Below are 19,129 nucleotides of genomic sequence, written 5' to 3' on the forward strand. Positions count from 1 at the left end.
GTCAGTGAGGTTGTAAATAGCGAAGACTTGATGGTAGGCCTATATGAATGCCAGTGAGGTTGTAAATAGCGATGACTTGATGGTAGGCCTATATGAATGCCAGTGAGGTTGTAAATAGCGAAGACTTGATGGTAGGCCTATATGAATGCCAGTGAGGTTGTAAATAGCGAAGACTTGATGGTAGGCCTATATGAATGCCAGTGAGGTTGTAAATAGCGAAGACTTGATGGTAGGCCTATATGAATGCCAGTGAGGTTGTATTAGCGAAGACTTGATGGTATACGTGAACGCTAGCGACGTAATAATAATAATAATAAGGCCTGTCTTCGACCGCACTTCAAACAGCTAGTGACGTAACAGAGGTTTTCAAATGGCCGCTCCCGGTAAGGCCCCACTGTGGTTTGACACCATTTTCCTGCTTTATAATCCTTTGTCAGAAGCGTATGAAAATGCTACATGGTTGATACAAGACAGAATGATACGAATAAGAACTGGTGAATACGCAGCGAGATTGATGGTTACAAACTAGGGCTAATGCATAGTGAAGGGACTGAAAATATTTGAAGAGTTAGTGTAACATGAATACGTTGTAGGTTATAGGGTGTCCCTTTTAGCACACTATTAATGCATTGATGAAGAAGAAATACAAACTGCCTGTATACATACTCATAAAAACATACGCACACCCCGCCCCCCCCCTCCATATCGCTCTAGGTGCGTAAGCAATTCGTAAGTCCATTCCCGCATGTTGCTCACCTCAAGACTCTCTCGAGCAGGGTGGATCTCGCTTACGATGCATCTTGAAGGGATTACGAACTTGCAGGGGGGCGTCTCAAATTACGCTCAAGATCCCAGGTGCCCCGCCTAAATTGACCACTAGCCTAGATCAACAGTGCGCCCCAGGAACAAAACCTTCATCATTGACGTGCCTGCGGCCAGCTCGTATCTCCTCCTGGCCATTGTCCCCCTGCACGATCTCACCTCGCTAAATAAATAGGCCCCCTCTGTGTTTAGATTACGTGTATTATCTCCTTCGAGCCCGCTCTTACATTGACAGGGGGTAGCCCAGAACTGGCTACAAGATAAAGGGGAAAGAGGGAGATCAGATGGAGGGAAGGGGGGGGGGGCTGTTTTTAGTTTCTGTGTAAATATCAACTTAGTTTCTGTGTTTGCCTTTCTTAAGAAAAAAAATAGTAATGCAACATGTGCCATGCTTTTATCAGGGGCGGAGACTCTGATTGGGATGATGAGGCCACCTAACATAACACCTTGACCGGGGCTGGGGGGGGGGGACGGACAGAGAACATGGAAGAGACGTGTTTAATTACTACGTAACGGGTTGGCTAATGTTTTAAAAATGAAGGTTTTGACAACGAAAGAAAAAAAAAATTCAGGGTCATGGATAAATATGGCGGCTTTCTAAGGACTATCGCCCAAGCTTCAAAACCACGTCTCCTTGTTATGTAGGTGAGTAGTGTACGGTAAAGACGTGCATGCCTCAATAAACACACAGTTAACTCAGGCGATAACTCCCTCTCTCACCCTCTCTATATACTCTCTCTCTCACTGCTCTTTCTTTCTCCAATTTTATATTTCATTCTGTCCCGTTCACTCATTCTTCCAGCTATGTTGACACACCTGCCTTACCTCCGTGGACGTGCGGAAAAGAAAAGGAAGAGGGGGAGGGGGGAGTACGGAGGTGAGTACCAGGAAAAGGGAATGGGGGGGGGGGGGAGAGAGACTGTATTGATCGGCTCAGGTTTAATGCGTGTACGTTGCAGAAGTGTGACGTGGCTGGTGACGTAAGATATGTACAGAGGGGAGCAGGGGGGACAAAACACAAAGTGGGGGATGGGGGTGTGGGGGGTTCCTCCATTCAAAGAGACTTGGAGAAGAACGGCGCAGGGCGCGGTCCCGGTACAGGGAAACAACTGGCATACATAAAACAAAACACACGCGCGCGCGCAAACGCTTCATTAAACGCCACAACTACACATCATTGTGCTAAGTCATCAGACACTGTAGACAAGTGTTAAGAACCAAACTGACGAAACAAGAAATAAACTCGTCGTGAAAACCGACTCGGTACGTTTAGGGGCTATTAGCGTTTATGCTGTTTTTTTAAAGGATCGTTTAGCTTCAAACTCGCGGGTTCACCTTTAAGCCACGCGTTAAGTGCCGAATGCTAGGCGATCTAGCAAAGAGAGCCTGCCGTACTATAGGAAAGTTCTTGAATGAACACGAGCCACGAATGCAAAAAAAAAATACGGACCGCGGACCACATCTAGCCCATCAAAACTTCTATCCACTGTGAAATAATTCAACACCCATTCGCACCATTTCACATTCACACCGACCGCAACAGTAAATTTTTATCTCAAGGTCTCAAAAATTAAAAAAAAAAAGTCAGATTTCATTGGTCATAATAGAAAAATGTGTTAAGACTGTATTATAGTCTTTTCGAAAACCAAAAAGTAGCCGTTGCAACTAAACTTTTCAAGCTGCATCGCATGGTGAAATAATATTTTTCATTTTTCTTCTAGTTTTCGAGATCTGAGTGTGACAGACGGACATTTTGCACAAACCTAATAGCGGCTTTTCCCCTTACGGGGGACGCTAATAATTAGTTTGTGCTACAAGCTTAAGATCTTGGAATGTGCAGTGCTAAGAATTGCACACAAACCTTTTCAAGTCGTTAGTTTATCCAAATGTCCTATATCTTGTACACCGGATTACCAAATAGCTAGCTCTGTTTAAAGTTATTCGTCATAATGAAAATGTTGTTATTCTAGTTCATATATTATCACAGCGCCTTAAGCCTACATTTTGTTTGTTAACAGCGCTCTATAAATTAAATTATTATTATTATTTTACTTATTATTATAGGTGCAGCATCCGAACACGTTATGGCCTTAGATTTGAAGTAAAAGTGACAAATTAGTATCTCATTTCATCTATTATATGTACTACCAAGGAGTAAAAACACATTGACTCACTTGTGTATACATACTAGTTACACGTACTGTTTTTAATTAATACGTTTTAGTGCGTCTGTGTGGCATAAAGTGTAGTTTGTTTGACTAGCAAGGCTTCGTTAAGGGTGTGTGTGTGACAAAAACTTAATTTGTCAAATTTTGATTTGTTTTTCGTTTTGTATTCCGTAAGTAAAGTAAAGTAAAGTTCCCATTGCAGACCAGGTCATGTTTCTGTGGTCCACAGTTTTACGAGAGTATCGTGTGGCCAGCACAACGACCAACCGCCGTTACTTTCCCCCAACTCATGTCAGATACCCATAAGAGCTGGGTGGACTCATAGGCGCCCTAAGGATCCCGAAAGTAAAAATCTTAGTCTTCACCACGGTTTGCAAGCCAGGCACTTTACCACTCAGCCACCGCGCCTCCTTGTATTCCTACGCTTTAGACAATGTTCCCGGTGCCATTCCAACAATGACAATGAGTGATTTGGTGAGTCATTCTAAAATAGTCCCAACTAACACACGAGTAATGAAAGCTGAACAAAACATTATCACAGTCTAAATCTCTCCTCTTGGTCTTCTCTGTGTATGTCTTCTTTTTTTTTTTTCATTCAATCTAGCTCATTCCCAACCCCACACTTTCTTCTCTCTATCTCTCTCCATTTACCCTCCCCTTCCCCCATCCTTCCTCCAGACTCGAATGTTACAGAATACCTCTCCGGGGAATACTTCCAAAACTCTAACTAATGCTACAAGTAAGTCAATTTTCAAACCAGTGACACGGCAGTCCTCAACAGTACCCGCACTGTTTATATTAGAATAACAACATTTATTTTTTAAGTTAAAAACCCGAAATATAAAAGTGTGACAAATAAAAGAAATTAGTAACCTAGTGAAGTGTACATTGTACTCAATTAATATGTTAATATTCTCGGACCTCCTCACCTCTCCTAATACGCACACATAAAAAACCGTCTTCACATCTGAATCTTAAGCTAATAAGAGCACGATAGGAACCAATTGTCAGAAAAATCAGAATGTGTAATCCTGTCATTGGATTCTAAAATTGACTAAGTAATAACATACTTCCTCATTGCGAAATAAGACAATGGTATCCTTTGAGCAATATTTAAACACACATTAAATAATGAAGTAATAACACACATTATAATCAAAATTCAAAAATAAATTCAAAGTAGTAGACAACATGAAGCTTAAAACTTATAAACTGAAAAGACTTATTTTTGGACCCCGAAATAAACTCGTCTTCTAAATATATATATTATTAATATAATTATCTCCCTTAAATATTTACTCTTCTGTGAAGAATTTCGGCGCTACGAGAAACCAATGTGTAACTTCCTGTTTGCACTTCTCTTGCGACCTTGAGGAGTACACCACGTGAAGCTGAAGCCATTTGAAACGAGGCCGCAGTGCAACTGTGTGATCTACTGCGGTCGTATCATGTAACTTTGAAGAACAATGATAACTACTTTTCAATACTAGGCTCGAAAAAACAACAAAAAAAAAACAGCAATTGGAATTTTTAATCACGTTTCACAAGAACCGTTGATGAGAGTTTAAATCTAAGTTCACGAACAATAAAATGAGATTCGTAAATGTGCAGACATGTGTCTTAAATAAGCTGGATTATTTAGTACAGATAGATGTTTTGAATTAAGAAATTTACCGTTTCGAATTGGCAACATCTCCACCTGGTTGCTGAGTTTCATCCTTCTTGTCGCCAGTGCTGCCAGGCTTGGTGTCTGCTGGTTGAGACGAGTCTTCAGGAGACTGGAATGATGGAAAGTCTAGGTAGAAAACTGTTTCCGGGCAACTAAAATGAACAAAAAAACAAAAGTACTTTAGAGACAAACTAACACGATTTAAAAACATGTTTCAAAAGGTGATGCTTGAGTACATTGGTGTATTTTCAACACATTAGAGATAATCATTTAGGATTTAAAAAAACTATAAATAGCTAGCTTTATGACGTATCCGGTGTACAGACTAAAGGAACTGTTAATAGGCTATGTTTCTTTTTATTTCAACGGGTATGTCATTTTATTTTTATTTTATTTATTTGTTTGTACTTCTTGGCAATGTTCAATCACATTTTCTAAACTCTTCTGCTCCTTCTCATGCCTGCTTTTGTTTTGATAATTGAGTTGTAAAAAAAGAACAGACTACGTTGGGCAGGTCACATTGAAAGAACAGAGGAGCGAAAATTATATACCGGCAAAAACCAAAAGGCTGGCGACCCTAAGGCAGACCCCAAATACGATGGATTGGTAATGTGGAGGCAGACCTACAACAAGGAATTCTGAATTTATAAACTAAATAAAGAGCTATCAAAAGATTGCATGCATCAAGATGAGTTTAAATTTGGTAACTGTATGATAAGTAGAAGTCTGTTCTATAATAATAGCCCAGAATGTCACTTGCAATATATACATGTATTATAATCTAATACTGTATAAATCTATTGTGTTTGTTTTCTTCTTATGCGAGCAGAAGGTATATTATGTAAACCATTCATTATAGTGAGCAATCGGATAGTACGCCCGTGTCTGAAAAAGCACTTTACACAAATAATAAAAGAAGCACATCAAGCCTCTATGCACTTTGGACTTAAGGAAAACACGGGATTGACTAACTGAGGGAACATGAGAATGTGAACATTTCTCTCTCCTATACCTTCTAGAAAGAAGCCAATCATTTTCTTTCAGTTTTAGCTATAAGTGCAGTTCGATGTGTGAAACTATAGTTTTAGGATTTTTACTAGTTCAACAGATTCACATTTCATGATACGTTACGTACTCCTTGCGATATTACTTCAAGAGATGCTTGTTGTGTCTGAATGATACACGACCAATTTCATGCGATATTACTTGGAGACGCTCATGGAATCAGGAATGATACGCGACGAATACCATGCGCTATTTCTTCAAGAGACTCATGGGGCTGGTGTCATAAGCGACGCTTTACTAATTAGTCTATGTCATCGATTTTAATAGGACACCGAAGTATTGCAATAGTAGCCGGTCATGGAAAGTGTAATAAGATCACTAACAGAAGCAGTACACTGCAAAAAAAAAAAAAAAATTCAACTATGTTTTGCGGATAGATGTGTGGTGCACACGCAAAAAGAAAAAAAAAGAGATGTTTGCAAAACTCTTTACACGCACTCAAACCTATGCCCCACACAAGGAGTTCACTCTGTATTCTTCCTCGAGCACCAATAGCTCATTATCAACACTCAAGCGCTAAGGCGTTTAAGATGACCATTGTTATGATCCTTCTTTCGCTTTCCGGGCGGCGAGCAACCCAAACCCTTGGCCACGTAGAACAAACTCTCCAATGTTTCTCCAATTTGCCTCATCAGTTTGATCTCGATTAAAAGCCTTGTTATTGAGACTAATGCCACCCCAACACCCAACTTCCTACACCAAGCGCTCGACGCCCCCCCCCCAACCCTTTTTTTTTTTCAACATTTTCACATCGCAACTCATCGATCTATTGATTGCCCTCATTAAGGAGGGGAAATCGATTTCCAGCATCGATTTTCGGTGAACGAATACAATTATAATTTTACTTGTGCACACGTACAGACAAATACAATTGGGGAAAAAATGGCAGGAGGGGGGTGAGATGGATGGAATAGTAAGAAAAGGCATAATGGTACGCATCGGTGGCCGGTGGGGGGGGGGGGGTCTTTTCTTCTAAAAGTCTATTTGCATTTCTCTTGGCGTTTTCAGAAATCCAGGAGAGCATCAAGTTCCTGCCGGTGACGTTTCAACATGACCAGCAGCCATGGCGGCGATGAGAAAGCTGTTTGTACATTCAGGTAGAACATTTTGTTTAAACTGTGTGTGCATGTGTGTGCCTGTGTTTAATAGTTGCTTTCGTGCGCCGGTGCTATCGCTGCAGCAGCATAATGAGCGCCGCATCTCATTTGCTCCGTACATCGCCGCGAAATGTTATAAAGAAACAAAGTTTACCACATACAAAAAAAAACATAACAAGAACTGCGCGCATCGTGTTTCAGCATTGCTTTGAATGGTATGGAAATTTGCGCACAGGTTTTTCGCAACGTTGCGCCATGCCTGGAGTAAATCGTGCTTCCCCCCGGTTCTATTGGGTTTGTCTTCGTGTGTACATGCGTAATAGATTTTTCAGCTGTTTACCAAAACAAGGTCAAACAGAAAATGCAAATAAGTGATGACAATTGTTTCGTTAGAGAACAAGAGAGATGCTAAGACAAAGAAGAGAACATGCGTTCACAAATATTGCTCTTCTTAGTCTTGGGGTTTACTTTATTGAAAGATTTGTCTGAGTCAGTAAAATGAAATCTTTTATTCTATCACAGCTGTTATTAGGACCAGAGTCTCTGTTATTAATGTCAAAGTATTTGTTATTAGGGACAGAGTCTCTGTTATTACTGTCAAAGTATTTGTTATTAGGGCCAGAGTCTCTGTTATTACTGTCAAAGTATTTGTTATTAGGGCCAGAGTCTCTGTTATTAGGGCAAGAGTCTCTGTTATTAATGTCAATGTATCTGTTATTAGGGCCAGAGTCTCTGTTATTACTGTCAAAGTATTTGTTATTAGGGCCAGAGTCTCTGTTATTAGGGCAAGAGTCTCTGTTATTAATGTCAATGTATCTGTTATTAGGGCCAGAGTCTCTGTTATTACTGTCAAAGTATTTGTTATTAGGGCCAGAGTCTCTGTTATTAGGGCAAGAGTCTCTGTTATTAATGTCAATGTATCTGTTATTAGGGCCAGAGTCTCTGTTATTAATGTCAATGTATCTGTTATTAGGGCAAGAGTCTCTGTTATTACTGTCAATGTATCTGTTATTAGGGCCAGAGTCTGTTAAAGCACGTGATACCCTAACTAAAGCCCTGAGCGCAAGGGGCGCCAAATCGTGTATCAAAACACTGCAATAAAATATCTTTTATGTCGCTACGATCGTCCTCCGTTTACATTATATGCACGACTAGTATTGCAAACTGGTTGCAGTTCTTATGTACATCTGAATTACTGGCACTATTTAGAGATTGGGTGGGGGCGCCAACAGGCCTTGTTGCACTGGGGCCTTGCAGCCAGGGTACGCCTATAGGCACGATTGGGTTAAAAGTGGCGAACATCTAAGTCACACCGGCAATAAAAATGACACCGTATAGAACCCAACGCTTTTCACAAGCGAACCCTCTGATCAAGACCAATGGGTTGACCTAATATGAATGCCATGAACAAAGTGTGATGGAATGTGGATCCTCGCTAATCAAAGTTTACAAGCTGTTGAAGGGTGGGGGATATAAAACCGTGTCTCTGGTGGGGAAAAAAGGAAATTATAATTCCTACACTGTTGAATGCAGGTTAGCTCAGTTCAAGCGCCGTGCTAACAAAGCGAATATCGCGAGATAGATTTCTTATACTGGCCATTTTATTCTTCTGTAGATTTTTCAATGGCCCACTGAGTTTTAGGGAAGGAAAAAATGAGAACTTATAGAGCACTATCAGGGTGAGGATTAAATCGAAGGGATAAAGAGTCGTAACACACAGAGACATCATGCAACAAGAACAATGTAAAAAAGCAAGGAAAAGAATTCGCTTTCTATTTCGCCACTTGTATGTTGGGATATTTCATTAGAATTATAACCAATCTATGAAAAATGAATGTTTACTTTAGTATATTATTTCATCACAAAGTAGGACATGATTTAGTTTATATAAATATATACATATAATGCAAGTTAAGGTGTTTATGTAGGGTTTGTCTTTTGATCTGCTGTTCTCGGGTTTAAAAACACAACTGATTTATACCGGTACTTAAGTTTGTGGCTGTCAGTGAAACTGATGAACTCTTTGTATCAAATAAACTGGCACACACACACATAAAAGTGACAGAGTCCGTGTGTCGAAACAAAACAACTGCTTATAATAAGCAAGAGATCCTAGATGCCTTATTAAAGAAGCTAGTGTGTTCTGAACTAAAGATCCTATCTGTCAAAGAAGCTAGTGTGTTAGCTAAAGATCCTATGTGTCAGAGAAACTAATATTATTCAGCTAAAGATCCAATGTGTCAAAAAAGCTTGTGTGATCAGTTAAAGATCCTCTGTGTCTACGGAACAGTTTAGCCCCACAAAAGACTATCCGGAGCTCTTAAAAGAAATTTATAAAATCGTAACGCCTACTGCTATTTACATGTTGTCCTAGTCACTACAAGTATGTGCTTCGAGTGACACATTTATTTATTTTTTTTTTTTTTGCTTTCTTTACAATAATTAATATTCCTATTTAATGAATTTCAATAGAATAGTCATATTTTCGTCTCGAAACAAAACCAAAATCTCTCTCTCTCTCTTCCTAACAAAAAGCCGAACTATTTTTTGATCCATCGCTCAACTTTTCACGTAGTCTAGTTAGCACAATATGACTCTACAACCTCTGTCTATCGCTTGTTTAATTCAACATGTTCTAGCACAATCTTTCTTTTACTCAATTCCTTTTATGCTTCTGTCTCTCTCTCTCGTACATTCCTTTTGCATGCCTCACTCTCTCTCTGTCACTTTCAAAAAAGAGTATTACCAAGTACAATTCAGATGTCAAGAGATAAAACAGAGCAACACGCGGAATCAGACCCACAACGGGTCAGGCTTTCCAGCCCATCATTCAATTGGACAGTGTCCCCGGCGCCTTTCTTGTCTCCCCTTATCTTTACGCCTCCGGGATCCATTGCAGCATCGGAACACTTTCATCTACAAAGCAAACATGTACACCAAGAGACGCATTCAAAGCGCAGAGAAGTTTAGTCAACAGACCCCCCCCCACCCTCTCTGTCGACACCCCCCTGAAACCCCAGTACTCCATACCCTTGGGTATTCTCTAGTCATCGCGTGAAATATTAAGAAAAGTGACTAAATCCCGAGTCTCTTATTTTTGAGGGCCGAGCTTTTCGTTTAATACGGTATAGACATGTACATACACCAAAACATGTACATACACCAAACATGTACTTATTTATATCTTGCTATTTAAGTTACTGAAGCTCTTTCAGAAATGAAGGCCAACATATGGTCTGGTCGAAACTTCCAAAAATAGTGGGGTGGGTGGGGGAGGAGAGGGAAGAAAGACGAGTTGGGCTCGAACTCAGGATAGTCGTGGCGACAGTACAAAGCGTAAAATAACTCGGCCAAGAAAACCACTCAATGCTATGTTAAACAAAGCGTAGAATATCTCGGCCAAGCAACCACCCAATGCTATGTTAATGACACTAGGATTGATTTGGACACACTATACTTATTATAGAGAGATGTGAAACCAAATCTGAATGGAATGAACACAGAAAAAAAAAATGAAATAGAAATTAAATGACAGCTATTTAAAACAGCCTTTGGAAAGAATACAAGTGTTTAGTTTATCATCGTCAAACATTTGGGTGTTTTCACGATAAATGTTACCAACAGCAATCTCATTTTGGTTTATAACTTGATGAGTTTTGTAAGATTCAGTTTACATTATAAAAGTAACAAAATACACTAACAAGGAAAAAGAACAGAAAGTGACAGAAAGGGGGAGGGACATATAAGGGAGCCTAAAAAAATACCATCAGAAAATAAACAGGGGAAGATTTGGGGAGATTTTGAAATAAATACATAAACAAAACAATGCCAGAAAACGTTATTGAAAGATTACTGTTGCCAGTTTACTTTGCGCTACAAGCCAAAAAGATTTTAAATTTGTTTTTACAGTGCCAATAAGTGCACATTTTTTTAAATGCAAAACTTGATCTATGCTTTCTATATTCTGTACACCAGATACCAGAATAGCTAGCTATTCCGTCATTGGAACAATCTTCAATAGTTCAAATACCGTTACAAATCAATATAAATATAATTAAGAGATTATGTAAATTTTCAAAAGCTAGAATATGATTTAACATTCCTAACCTGCCATGCCTATTGAACAAATGTAGTTTCAATATACAAAGAAGTCGCTAACTTGTTGAACAAAAGATTCTTAATACTTTTAGAAACTTTGTTCCATTTCTTTTACAATAATATTGCTATTTTTAAAATATAGAGTAAGTCTTTTTTTGTCCCTCACCGCCACCTTGCATGTTAGTACTGCCGTCTATAGTGGCGTAGCTACGGTTGGGGGCTGTCCTAATTCAAAAGTCTCCCCCCCCCCCACGCCGCCACTAGAGTGGGCCACCAAATGAATGTCCTAATTTTTTTTTTTTACATTTTATATTAAATATTTATTATATATAATACCAAACAGTTAGATAATGTTATAGATGCCTTTGCTGCACAGAAAGCACGACGTGAGGCTACATGAATTGAGATTTGTCACTTGTGAATTATCTCACCAATAAACAACGATACTATTCATTACAATAGACATAATGATTATTTTTTTGCTAATTTTACTTAAGTCACTACGCCATTGACTAACTACTACAAGGGTCAGTCATTTTAAAGACTCTTTCTTATCAGAATGAAAAAAAAATTGTTCCCTAATGTAGACCTTTTTTTTTTAACTTTTGAATTCTCGGTATGTCTTACATTTACTATAATACTAATAATTGATTTAATTTAAATTTTGATTTGATGAAGATCTTTTTCTTAGCTTTAATATGTATCACTTTTTTTTCTTTAATCTTGGACTGTGATTTTACGCAACAATAATTGCTCCTGATTCTTTTTTTCTGTGATATATTATTTTTGCCAATGTTTTAAATTTCAAATGTTGAAGCCTGAATTATACATTTTCTTATTTGATGACAAGGTAGCCTATCCATTTTTTAGATTTAGGGAGATTTGAGGAGAAAAATTTGAGAGACTGAACACACCAAAAAGTTTCTGACAACAACATTCACCTTGAGGTCATTAGCAGCACACATGATAAATAACATTTATCTGAGACTTGTGTACAAAACAAATTATGTACCAAACAATCATTTTAATTTGAAAATAGTTCAAAGGTTAATATATACAGACATCTAATAAATATTCATGATATTTTAACAAGCCCCTAAGGGTTAGGTGGAAAGCAACCAAAACAAACAAGTATAGAATATGGTGAGGAGCCTGGTGGTATGGTATCATTATGTCTCGTTTGTCACTCCGGTAATCCGGGGTTTGAACCCTGCCCACTGACATCTTTGCTGCCCTGTGGGAGATTGGGTTATGATGAAATCTTTAATTTTAAGGAACATCGGAAACATGTAAAACAAACTAAAAAAAAAAGGTTTCCATTGAAAATCAAGCATTTACCAAGGTTTTTATGTTGATTACAAGAAATATATATTTAATGCAGTAGTACAATTATTGTCTTAAAAGTTTAAATGTAAGGCCTACAAACTTCAAATACTCAGATTTTTACAAGTTACTAGTTTTACTACTTAAACTATAGTGGTTGAAACAATTTTTAAACATAGAGTTGTTTAAAATTTAGCTCTAGCTCCCTGTGTAATATTTCATCTTTTAAAGACAATAGAATTTTTTTTTGTTTTTTTAGTTTCGGTTTTATTGGTCAGACTTTAATTTTTGAGTTGCTCTGGCATGTCAGCATAGAAAATGTAGCTTAAAGACAATTGGTTTGTTCACAAAACATTTTTTTTGGCAAATGGTATAGGCACAATCAAAATAGCCGCTTTAAGCCTTAATTAAAATTTTGTCCTATCATTTAATTGAAAGTCTTTTTAAGTTTATTAAGTGACTATCAGTCTGAAACCACCAACTTATGAATTACATCAATTTTGTTTGGCAGGCTTGCTAGCTATAGATGACAATCTTGCACCCAAATGCATTATTGAATTTTATTTTTATGTCTGAAATTGACTATTACTGACTTTTCCAAATAAATTTCCTAATCAATATAGAAACAAATTATTACTGGAAACAAATTTATATCACTTAATATCAACATCTATACTAAAAACTGTTCTATAATTCATCCTCTCCATTGCGTATTTCATTTTTTAACAACAAAAAATTATTTTCCTGACCTTAATTTTAAAGTTGGAACATTGAATTGAGAAAGAATAATTATTGTAAGAAATTATTTTAAATTTTGATCAGAACCATTTCACTTTTCTTCTAAAGGCATCTATCACATTGTTACTGCTAACTTGATCAGTCAAGGATGACCTATTTCTCAAAGATGGAAATGCAGTTGCTGGAATGCCTTCAGATGTCAACAGGCTAGTACAGAGACATTTTATTCTGGGTTTATAATATTATAATTAGTGGACATGTTCTCATTTTAAATTAATACATTTAGATTTTGGTTTTCAGCGCTAGTTATATCTATAGCATTTATCCTTTATCTTTGTCAAGCATTTTGATTTTCATCGCTGAGCTCTAGCGTGAATGCACCGAATCTTACTCTCATAATTTTGTTTATTTCAAATATTTTAAATAATCCAGAAATGAAATAAGATCAAAATCTACTCAAATTTAAATCTAGAGGTACATTTAGTTATTTACATAGTACAATCAGTAAAGTCTTTAAGAAGATATTTTGATTTTTGATTTAATGAAAACAAGATAAAAATAACTTAAGAAATTACTAGAATATATATATATATTAATATAAATGAGGGGTGCACCAAATAGTAGTTTTCAATATCCGGCTGAAGCCAGATTTGACTGTGTAGTGAAATAAGATTATATTCAGTTCCAACTGAACATCATTTCTATGTGTCTAATAAATAGCTCTTGGTACAGCAGATTTTGCAAAACTTCTAAATATAGATGTTACTTTTATTTTTGTTTTACTTTTGTTTCCCACCTAATTGTTTTTTAACTCTACCATTGATTATTGCATTAAAGTTGATCAGCATGTTTAAACAGATACTACTGACTAATCTGTGTAACGTTATGACGGTGTGTTTGTACAAGACCCTAACTGTAAAGGGTGTGTGTAGGTTGATCGATATAGAATATATAAATGCATATTTAACTAATGTAAAGCTCCAAATGTAAAGTGCATTCTGAATTGTTTAGTAGGTAGATGTGGTAGTGGGAATATCTTTATGTATTTCAGAGCATCTACTAGTCATCAGGCTTGTATTTAAAGGCCATGTACTGCTTCTGGTACTGGCGTCTTGGGCCTGATACTGATAGTGGCTAAGTACATAGAGTGGGTAATAATGAGGAGTTACTTGACACGCCAAAATTATCAACAATAATGTAGTCAACAATTTAAGACCCTTAATGCAGGAGAAGATTCCAATTAACAGGTTAGGAAAAGTAACTTTAATATATATATATAATATAATACATATTTCTCATTAGACATTTTAGTGTGATTTAAATCTAGTTAGTATATATACATATAATCCTAGTGGCTGAAGAAAAAAGTTCCCCTTTCAGACCTTGCGGTCTATAAGGCATATTATATAAAGGTCATCAGTTTCTGTGGCCTATGGTTAACAAGGGTGTTATGTGGAAAGCACAATGACCAACCGCCTTTACTTTTCCTCAACTAATGTAAGGTACCCATCAGAAGCACTTAAAGATCCCAAAATTAAAAATCCCAGTCTTCACCAGGATTCGAACCCGGACCCCTGGTCCGGAAGCCAAACGCTTTACCGCTCAACACAGAGCCTCCTAGTCCTAGTTTCTAGGCAGTTTAATATTGGCCAGTGAAATAGGCAAAGACAGAATCATTTTCTCCCTTAGACAATTTTTAACACATTCCGATAAGATTGTCTAGAACTATTGTATTTTGTGTTTGCTAATAAAAAAAAAATTTCTTAAATGTCTTGTATTTATAATAATTATGTTTATTCAAATGAAGAATTTATATTTCATGAGGGCTAGTCATAATTACAAGTGTTGTCATCTTTTAAACTGGATGTAAATTTACATGACTATATATATATATATTATATATATAAATAAAATATGTTAAATCATAATTTATTACATGAAAAAAAAAGGCCAGAGCTTTATTTTCTCTCGGAAAAGATTACATATTTATGTTTGATTTTTGATAAGTTTTACATATATCCTATCAACCCTTAATTAAGGACTTGATATAATGCACAATAATGCAAGTCAAAATGATTGGAATTTATTTTCACTATGAACATCACATAACAAAGTCCAAGAGCCCACTAGATATACTAATCTAGATATCTATATTTTGAATAATATCTCTAGTCTAGATATATATATATTATATATATATAATGACCTAGATTTAAGAATATCTAGATGTAGATTATTCTAGATTGATGTAGATCTCTATAAATAAGTATAAATATATAATACTAAATAGCCTACAGACTAATCTAATAACTTTTAATTTTCATAAACTTAGTTACACTACTAATCTAGAATCTAGAGTCTAGATCTAGAACTATTTTAACTCTATTTTATTATGCACTGTCACTAGCCTGTTATCACCCACTGCCATTGGGTCTTAGTCTGGTATTATCTAGTTAATTGGATCTATGTCTAGCATTTCAAATGTTCCCTTCACATTTTTTCAGATTTTGTCATTAAAATAAAAGTACAATGTAAAAATGGCTTTACCAGAGTTGTTAAAAAGTTTCCTTTTTAAAAAGAGATAAATTTTGTGTTTCTTTTTTATTTAGGACCTTTCACTTGTGGGAGGGACATTAAACATACACTACGGTCTCCACCATGATCTAAGGACAATTATAACAAGTTTTATCAAGATTGGTCGAAAGCTTTGATTTCTATGCGGGACATACATAATACATTATATGACCTTACTTTCTGCTTTAAATATAGATTAGATGATTCTAGTCAAAAGTCTAGTAAAACTCAAATCTAGACTCCCTTTAGCTACTATTATTATATATAATATAATTATATAGTAGCACTAGTCTAGGTTTAGTTACTTAGTTACATTAATATAATTTATTATCTCAGAGAGCTCAGACATAAATGAGTAATTCAGAGAAATAGAACACATTGAAAAATACTGTAAAGATAATTTTTTATTCATATATCTCAATAAAAAACAACAAAGAAATGTTAATCGATTTTCGTAGCTAAAGAGACCATTGAAATAGTGCAAACTTTTAAATACCTTGGTACTATCTTAGACAATAAATTAAACTTTACTGCAAATACTGAGTATAATAATCAGCAGCAAAGATCACGATTACTTATAAAAATGTCCACATTTATTTAATGTTAGCGAAAAGGCATCAACTTGGCTATGTTTTATCAGCAATATTTTAAATTTTAATATCACTGCCTGGTATGGCAATCTGAACATTCAAATTAAACTACATAGAATCCAAAATGCTGCTACAAAAAAGTCATCGGCAAATAACAAACCCCATTTGGGTAGCTGTATGAGACAAACTCGTCACAAACATTCATAAAAAAAAAGCTAAAAATATTCTAGACTAGAAATAAAAAACTAACCTTTGCCTTTGGGTCAGGATTTAAAATCCAATTTTGTGATTTTACCATCACAAAATCCAAAGTCAAAAGAGATACAATTTACATCATGAATACACGATACAGTTACTGAGTTAGCAAAGACAAACAGACACAAAAACTTTTGTTCCCCTGGCAATCAAAACATTAAATTTAAATAGAAACTATCTGATAATTGAATTCTGATTCACTGATAGATTATATAATATATTAATATATATTATATATAGTATAGAGATTTATATCTAGATAGATTCTACTTCAAAAAAGAAGTCGATTACGTTAGTGTTAGTCGTTATGCTTTGTTTGGTGTAATGCACAAATACTATTAGTATTACTGACTATAATTTAAATTTTTAATACGATTAATAGTACTAAGTCTATAGTAACTATAGAGTATAGACTCTCTAGTACTTAGATCTAATAGTATAGTCTTATAGTATAGTAGTTAGAAAATTGCCATATCCTTTATTATAAGGCCTATACTGTAACTTTATAATTTATAGATCTACTCAGACTCAGTTAATGAGTTATAATCGGCTTGGTAGTCACTTTCACTGACTTTGTTTTGACTAGGACTTGATCTAGTCGTAGACTAGTTAGCGGACTTACTACTTTACTTACTACTTAGACTTCTAGTACTTAGTCTTAGTTATTAAATGTATTATTCCATTTGTTCAATTTACTATACCTAAACTGAACAACTGCGGCTTTTATTCCATTGGAAAATAACACACAAGCGTTGCAAGCACTGAGCGCTGCCATGTTTGAAGGAAGTAACATATCGCACCAAATCTTAAAAATGTAAACATTTCAAATTTAGTCATATTATGAATTAAAATGCCCGATTTTTTAAAAATAAAATTATTAAAAATTAAATACTTTAATTAATTAATAAATTTTGATAATATTTAAGATATAGACACACTATTTTTATTTTGTACATTTTATTATGAATAATAATTACTCCAAGCGGCAAAGAGTTTAATTTATGAACAAAAAAGAGTTCCCTGCTAGCGAATGTCAACAAACAACGGTAACTAGCCTGGCGGAGTTCTAAAGCTCTTTCGTGATTTTAGTTTCATTATTTTTGTCATCGTGATCTAGATTAGTATCTTTCAAATGTACACTGCGCTTACTTTAACTTTATCCACTCAAACTGGCTGGATTTATTTTTTAAAATGTAAGTAAATATAATAATAATGGTACGAGCACCTGTTTTTTTTTTTTTTAAACGGAAATTAAAATAAAATTGTTAAACTAATTTCTAATATTAAATAGGCTGATGCATTTGGCCTAATAGTGATAGCCCATTGAAGAAAAACAACAACTTATAGGCCCTAAAAATTAAAAAAATGACATTTGGCTTTTATCTTATCATGCATAAACAAAAGCTATAATAATTTTAAGCGAGGAAGAAAATATTTCTGTTGTTTTTGTTTTAGGTTTACGTAAATTTAGACATTGATATATTTTTCATTCAAAACCCGCCCAAGCTTGTATCTTACGACTATTACACTAAATAAGGAATTAATTGACTTAAATGTCGGGCATATAAAAGTACATTTTCAAAGTTATCATAAAGAATAGAGATTAAAGCTATTAATTGGGATTTTTATAAATAAACCTAGTCCGTAAAAAAAAAAAAAGTATTATTCGACTATTCGTGGCTATACTAAGATATATCATAAAAAAAAAAAGTTAGTTTTGATAGATCTTGTGTAAAAATAAACAAAATTTTACGTAACGAAATTTTTAAAGATATATTCTTGAAAAAAAACAACACACCAACATTTAAGCCTATAAAGTCTATTAATTTTTATACCATTTCACATTGGTAACAAAGTAAAAAACAAAATGAGACAAGACCTACTTGTTTAAAATAAATAGGTTCCGTCAATTAAAATTAAACAGCCGTACTCCCTGAATAACGAACTTAGGACGAGGGCTTAAAACTACGGCTAGTGCCGCATCTTTGTTGGCAAAAAATAATAATAACAAAGTGTGAAAAGACGAAAAGAATTGTTGAAAATACGAGTTTAATCCCAGTGCGCTATTAATGAGGGCTCCTTTCACACGACTAGTGCTCTGTCTTGTGGGGGAAAGCCGGGCTACGCTATCTGTTTTAACTAGTCTGAATATTGAACATTTTCTCTGATGAAATCGAAAATCATTGGGGCTGTTTTGCCACCTGTTAAACTTGTCAAATTCGCCAGAAAAAGTTCGATCTAGACATTGATTAGGGGGCAGTCGTTTGTTTTATTGAATTATTTCTTCTTCTTGTCGGAGGCGAAGGGGTAAACTTGATTAAATTAAGAGTGAAAAGCTAATTGGAAGCGTGTAGGGCGCCTGGTTTCATTTTAATTTTTTTAAGGGGGTTGGGTTTATAAAGTAACATGCGTTGGGCAAGTGTGTAGTACGAGCTTTTCGAGAGAATAAAACTCAAAGCGTTAAACAGATGCAGACCCCCAACAACATTGCAAACTCGTGTCTTCGCGGAAAAATTATTCACGCATGCGCACTGCTATACTTGGTATGCGCAGTCCGTTGTGCGCAGGTCGTTGGGTGACAGCTGTCCAAACATGGAGGCTTGCCGAGAGTATAGACTGCCTGTTTCCAAGCGTACGTAATTTTTTCCTTTCTAGGCTGAACGAACCAACCAGCAAAGCTGTACCAAAGGTTACACGCGGTGTCAGTTTATCGTTCTTTATTGTTCGATC

General features: G+C 35.7%; 2 protein-coding genes across 5 annotated transcripts in view; one reads left to right on the forward strand and one right to left on the reverse strand.

The window, feature by feature from the left end:
• The window catches only part of LOC106074577 (tRNA (guanine-N(7)-)-methyltransferase non-catalytic subunit wuho-like), an 89,693-nt gene extending 71,217 nt beyond the window's left edge, over positions 1 to 18,476 (reverse strand). Inside the window, exons 1-3 of the mRNA XM_013235373.2 lie at positions 18,283 to 18,476; positions 17,101 to 17,204; positions 4,665 to 4,811 (exon numbers count right to left, since the gene is read on the reverse strand). Of these exons, the coding sequence (XP_013090827.2) occupies positions 4,665 to 4,811; positions 17,101 to 17,192 (239 nt within the window). The 5' untranslated portion in view covers positions 17,193 to 17,204; positions 18,283 to 18,476. The remainder of the gene's footprint in view (positions 1 to 4,664; positions 4,812 to 17,100; positions 17,205 to 18,282) is intronic.
• LOC106074576 (one cut domain family member 2-like) overlaps positions 17,416 to 19,129 on the forward strand; it is a 46,467-nt gene continuing 44,753 nt past the window's right edge. For 3 of the 4 annotated variants that reach the window (XM_056043306.1, XM_056043309.1, XM_056043308.1), the window contains exon 1: positions 18,595 to 19,031. In XM_056043306.1, coding sequence (XP_055899281.1) covers positions 18,992 to 19,031 — 40 coding nt within the window. In that variant the 5' untranslated portion in view covers positions 18,595 to 18,991. Of the gene's footprint in view, positions 17,593 to 18,594; positions 19,032 to 19,129 lie in introns of those variants that run through there. The other variant, XM_013235368.2, reaches the window with a different exon arrangement.

The sequence above is a fragment of the Biomphalaria glabrata genome, chromosome 10, assembly GCF_947242115.1.
Source record: "Biomphalaria glabrata chromosome 10, xgBioGlab47.1, whole genome shotgun sequence".
Classification (NCBI taxonomy): domain Eukaryota; kingdom Metazoa; phylum Mollusca; class Gastropoda; family Planorbidae; genus Biomphalaria; species Biomphalaria glabrata.